The sequence below is a fragment of the Myotis brandtii genome, unplaced genomic scaffold (genome assembly GCF_000412655.1).
Source record: "Myotis brandtii unplaced genomic scaffold, ASM41265v1 scaffold133, whole genome shotgun sequence".
Classification (NCBI taxonomy): domain Eukaryota; kingdom Metazoa; phylum Chordata; class Mammalia; order Chiroptera; family Vespertilionidae; genus Myotis; species Myotis brandtii.
In genome coordinates this window covers 1,324,143-1,329,502 of record NW_005354718.1, presented here as the reverse complement: position 1 = coordinate 1,329,502, position 5,360 = coordinate 1,324,143, and the positions used below count along the sequence as shown (strand labels likewise).

Sequence of the window (5,360 nt, the reverse complement as noted above, 5' to 3'; positions counted from 1 at the left end):
GCCCCAGAGCTGATGGAGTTGTGTGCGGCAGTGTTGGCTGGTGAGGAAAGGGCTGAGCCAGAGGAGGAGGAGGAGGAGGAGGAGGAGGACGTGGGAGAAGAAGAGGAGGAGGAGTCGGGAAACCTGGATGAAGAAGAGATGAAGAAGATGCAGTCGGATGAGGTGTGTGGAGACAGCCCGGAGGCCCGAGTCCTCCGGGGGGACATGGGGCCATGTCCCTGGGCTCTGGGCTCCTACTCTCCACTCTCCTCTCGCTTCCCTAGGGCACAGCGGGCCTGGAGGCGACAGCTTACGAGGAGATGTCCAGCCTAGTCAACTACATCCAGCCCACCAAGTTCACCTCCTTTGAGTTCTCTGCCCGTAAGTTCGCACGGGGTGGTGGTAAACTGGAGGCTCGGCTAGATTCAGGAGGCCCTCAGGAAGTGTGTCTGACACCAGGCACTTTGATGGGCGGGGGTAAGAGGAAGGGGTCCTCCCCTTCCTTGGCCCGGGGCCCTGTCTATAAATATGCATCAGAGGAGTCAGGCCAGGGCTTAAGTGGCAGTGGCTCCATTTCCCAGCACAGTTCCGGGGGTCTGGCACGGAGCAGAATGCTCTGGAGTATGTCAGTGGCAGGCCGGCCGTTTATGACAGGCCACCTCAGCGGGGCTGGCCTGGGGCTCCTGCGGCTTCCTGCAGGTTCTGTGGCCCCTCAGCCCAGAAAGCCCATCCCCAGGGCATAAGAACTCCGGGGGAGGGAGGGATGGAAGGCAGAGCAGCCAGCCAGTGCACTCTACTCCTTGCAGCCTTCCCTTTTTGTGCACACCGTTATTTATCTTCTCCGGACACACACGGTGCCTTCCTCTCCGCCTCTGTGCATGTCCCCAACATGATCACCTCTTTCTGTGTACACTTGTGCGAAGTGTATACCTCTGTAACCTTGTTTCCTCACCCCTGAACCCACAGCCTGCACCCCTACCTGTGCCCCATGGCGTGTACCACCCTTGGTGTGTACTTCTCACCGCCGCACGCACCCTTTGTGTTTAGACCCTGCACATCACAGCATGTTCCTGTCTCTCTGGGCTCCTCCTCTCCTGTTCCCCACATCCTCTGCACCCACCCAGGCATGCACCCCTCACCCTCCAGGACTGTGACACCCCCCATCCCTGTGCACACCCACTGCGCATGCCCTTTACCCCCAGCACACAGTTACCGACACAGATCTGCACATCCCCCTGCCCCTTGGGTTCACCCCCCCCAACCCCCGAACCCTCAAGCCTCAGGGGATACGCTGGGTTAGATGCATCTCTGTGCTGGAGGCAGCTGCACCGAAGGGGCGGGGGTGGGGGGGGTCGGAGGGAGTACCTCAGCCTGACATAGACCCTCCCTCTTCTTACTCCGCCACAGAGAAGAACCGAAGTTATGTCATCTCTTCCTTCACGGAGCTCAAGGCTTATGACTTGCTCTCCAAAGCCGCAGTGCAGTTTGTGGAGTATCCTTGAGGCCTCAGGAGCCAGGGTCCTGGTTGGGAGGAGGGATGGGGAAGGGCTCCAAGGGGGGCTGTTGGGTACTCCGGGTGCAGCGTCAGCCTGGCCTCCTATACTCTGGAGCAGCTACAACAAGCGCCAGATGAGCCGCATTTACCCCAAGGGCACCCGCATGGACTCCTCCAATTACATGCCCCAGATGTTCTGGAATGCTGGCTGCCAGATGGTTGCCCTCAACTTCCAGACAATGGGTGAGGCACTCTCGGGCCCTTAAGCCCCTTCCCTTGTCCTTCCCACCTTCACCCCGTTCCTGTTCCTGGGGGGTGGTCTTTAGAACAGACCGGATGTTCAAGTATTTGTTAGGTCCTCTCCCTTTCTTGGACGGGGGCCCTGTCTATAAATGTGCACCAGAGGGGTCAGCACGGGCTCCTACCTCCAGGTAACCTCTGGGCAGCTCCTGTGGATCCCTGGTCCCTTGTGTGCGTGTTCCGGGGTAGAAATGCGTTAGCTCATGCCTATATGACTGCACGTATGTATGAGTGTGTATGCGAAGATGCCAGGAGCCGGCATGGCTGCTGGCTGCTCTCTGAGTGGGTCTGTGGGAACACCTGCTCCACTGGCCTCCACTCCCACTGTGAGCCCGAGGTCTGGCTGTGGCTTTGGTCCTGCTGATTCCAGGCTGTGGGCCCTTCCTGAGGGAAGAGACACCCTAAGAAACCCTCATGCCATGGTCGTTCAACCTCCCCGTTCACAAGCCGGGAGGAAGGCTGGGAACATGGAAATAGAGGTCAGACCTTCCTCACAAGTACCCTGTCCCCCAGATCTTCCCATGCAGCAGAACATGGCACTATTTGAGTTCAATGGGCAGAGCGGCTACCTCCTCAAGCATGAGTTCATGCGTCGGCCAGACAAGCAGTTCAACCCATTCTCGGTGGATGGCATCGACGTGGTGGTAGCCACCACCCTTTCCATTAAGGCAAGGCCCTGAGGTGGACAAGTGGCCGGGAGGGCTGGCGTCTTGAGGAGAAAGACACAGGAGCCCCACTCCTCCACGCCCAACCCCCTCTCTGATATCCTGCAAACTTCAGCCCCAGCCAGCTCCTGCAGTAGCAAGTTGCCTTGGAAACTGCCTCCTCCTCAACCCTGGAGGCTGCCTCTTGGTCCCCATGGAAACCAAGGGGAAGGACTGAGGCTGGGATGGGGGAGGGGAGAAGAGTGGGCAAAGTGGGGTTGTAGGAACCCAGGCCCTGGGAGAGAGCCCTATTCCTTCTTTGCCTGGGAGGGGAGGGGAGGAGGCCCACACCCCTTCCTGAATGCTGGAAACACCCTCGTCACCAGAGCTTAGCTGTAACCTTGAGCCACACAGCCTCTGGTCCGTGGCCAGAGCTGAGTGGCACTCTTCACGCTTCCCAAGAATGGATGCTTCAGCCAGTGAAGCCAGAGGCCCAGGTGCTGGGGAATGGCTGGGTGGGGGAGCTGATGCTGGTCTCCCACCTCCAGGTAATCTCGGGGCAGTTTCTGTCAGAACGCAGTGTGCGCACCTATGTGGAAGTGGAGCTGTTTGGCCTTCCTGGGGACCCCAAGAGGCGCTATCGCACCAAGCTGTCCCCCACTGCCAACTCCATCAATCCCGTCTGGAATGAGGAGCCCTTTGTGTTTGAGAAGGTGGAGGGCTAGGGCAGGGCAGGGGCTGGGGTCTGGGCAGGGTAAGGGCTGTCCCTAATTCTTGGCCTCTACTTATAGAAAAGAGAAAATACATAGAGGGAGTTCCTTGATCCTCCTCCTCTCCCCACCCCTCACTTTGTGCCCTCCTGAATTTCAAGAGTCCAAAAAACCAAGTTTACAGAAATATACTTGGTGCACAGGTTGTGTGTGTTTGTGCACATGTGTACGTGTGTGTGTGTGTGTGTGTGTGTGTGTGTGTGTGTGTGTGTGTGTGTGTGCCTGTGTGTGTGTTCATGTTAGGATCAGAGGCAGAAATATGAACGCCCGGACCAGGGTGCAAGGTCCCATGGGGTCGGTCACAAGGGGGCCTTTTGCCCCACTGGATACTTGTGATAAAGCTGTCACAGTTGTCTGCACCAGGACCCCCAGAGCCGTGGCTGCATGTCCAGCCCTACTCCCCTGAGTGGACCGGCCAGGACATGAGCTGTGAGGATGTCTATGTGTGTGGCCTAGAGTGTGCCCTCTGTCCTCACCAAATCTGCTCACACCTGCTATGTTCACACTGGCCCTGGACTTCTGAAACTAGGGAGGGGGTCGACTTGGCCACCCTCTCCTCCCCAGCGTGTCCTGTCCTGAACTCTCCCCAGATCTTGATGCCTGAGCTGGCCTCCCTCAGGGTGGCTGTGATGGAGGAAGGCAGCAAGTTTCTCGGACACCGCATCATCCCCATCAATGCCCTGAACACTGGTAAGGGTAGGGGCCCTTCTTCACTGTCCCCTGCAGGTCTGAGACCAAGGCCAGCAGCAGGAGCCCATCCAGAGGGTGGGCAGCTTCAGGGAGGTGGCCCTGAACTTTACCTAAGCCCTTCACGCCATCAGCCCTCAGGATTGCAGCAGGAGCAGCACCTCTGCAGGAGACGGACAGAGGCGGGGCTCCGGCCATCTAACAGAATGTCTGTCGTTTTCTGAAACCACTGGGGCAATCTCCCAAGTAGCTGACATCTATTGGGCACTTAAAATGCTTTAAGGGCTTATATTCTCATGTAATCCTGCTAACCTCATGAGGTAGATACCGTTATCCTTACTTCACGGACGAGGAGAGGCTCAGAGATTTAAAGCAACCTTCCCAAGGTCACACAGCCAGGACTTGGACCCTGGCCTCTCTGACTCTGCAACCAGAAGCCTTGAGTGCTGGGCTGCTGGCGTACGGTGCTGGGCGGCAATGGGCTCTGCTCACGGCCCCTCTGTCACGCCCGCAGGATACCACCATCTGTGCCTGCGCAGTGAGAGCAACATGCCCCTCACCATGCCTGCGCTCTTCGTCCTCCTGGAGATGAAAGACTATGTACCTGACACCTGGGCAGGTTAGGCGGCCCACAGAGTGCCGGGAGCCTGGGGCTGTCCATTTCCACTCGCCCTTCCTCAAGGCAGCCTCCAGAGGGGGGCAGGACAGGGTATCCTGGGGTAGGTGAGGGTTGGGGGGCTTCCAGGTACTCTCCATACCAGGCCTGTGACGCCCCTGTGCACCCAGATCTCACTGTGGCCCTCGCCAATCCCATCAAGTTCTTCAATGCCCATGATAAGAAGTCTGTGAAGCTCAAGGAAGCCATGGGCGGTCTGCCTGAGGTCTGTGTGGCTGGGTCTGTGGCCGGGGCCCCCAGCAGCTTTGCCCTCTGAGGGAAGGGGAGGGAGGCGCGGGGTCCAGGGCTGGGGAGAGAGGGCTGTTGGAGCCGTCTTCCTAACCTGCTCTCCCTCCACAGAAGCCCTTCTCCCCCGGGAGCCCACTTGCCAGCCAGGTGAACGGGGCACCCGCCTCGACCAGCAATGGGTCAGCAGGTATGCACTGCGGGGGTGCTCCCACCTGCGGGGAGGGGTCCTGGCCCTCTCTGGCTGCATCTGCAGGCGCCTCCCAGCGGGGCGGCAGATCTGTACAAAACTAAGACTTTCACCGAGGAAGGGAACGCGGTGTCTGAGGCCTCAGCGCTGAGAAAGTGCACCGCGGGGGGCCCACGCTGGCACCCCCAGGGGGCGGGGAGGAGCAGAGCTGAGCCGGGGACCCCAGGACACCTGTCAGCCCGTCCTGTGGCTCCTGTAGCAGCTGGGCCCGGGGCCGGGGGCAGGGAGGGGCCGGAAAGAAGCTGTGAGCGAGGCCTGCTGAGTGGTCTTGAGGACCCGCTTGGGGGAGGTTCGGGCCTCGTGGGAAAGGCGGGGGCTCCCGGGCGGCGGGACG

The 5,360-nt window shown here is 59.6% G+C and overlaps 1 protein-coding gene across 2 annotated transcripts in view; it reads left to right on the top strand.

Annotated features, from left to right (window-relative positions):
* Positions 1-5,344, top strand: part of PLCB2 (phospholipase C, beta 2) — a 16,492-nt gene extending 11,148 nt beyond the window's left edge. For both annotated transcript variants that reach the window (XM_014534780.1, XM_014534779.1), the window contains exons 15-24: positions 32-162; positions 264-360; positions 1,387-1,471; positions 1,593-1,717; positions 2,288-2,442; positions 2,967-3,131; positions 3,779-3,878; positions 4,390-4,494; positions 4,662-4,756; positions 4,891-5,344. In XM_014534780.1, the coding sequence (XP_014390266.1) occupies positions 32-162; positions 264-360; positions 1,387-1,471; positions 1,593-1,717; positions 2,288-2,442; positions 2,967-3,131; positions 3,779-3,878; positions 4,390-4,494; positions 4,662-4,756; positions 4,891-5,070 (1,238 nt within the window). In that variant the 3' untranslated portion in view covers positions 5,071-5,344. The remainder of the gene's footprint in view (positions 1-31; positions 163-263; positions 361-1,386; positions 1,472-1,592; positions 1,718-2,287; positions 2,443-2,966; positions 3,132-3,778; positions 3,879-4,389; positions 4,495-4,661; positions 4,757-4,890) is intronic.
* The last annotated feature ends 16 nt before the right edge of the window (positions 5,345-5,360 follow it).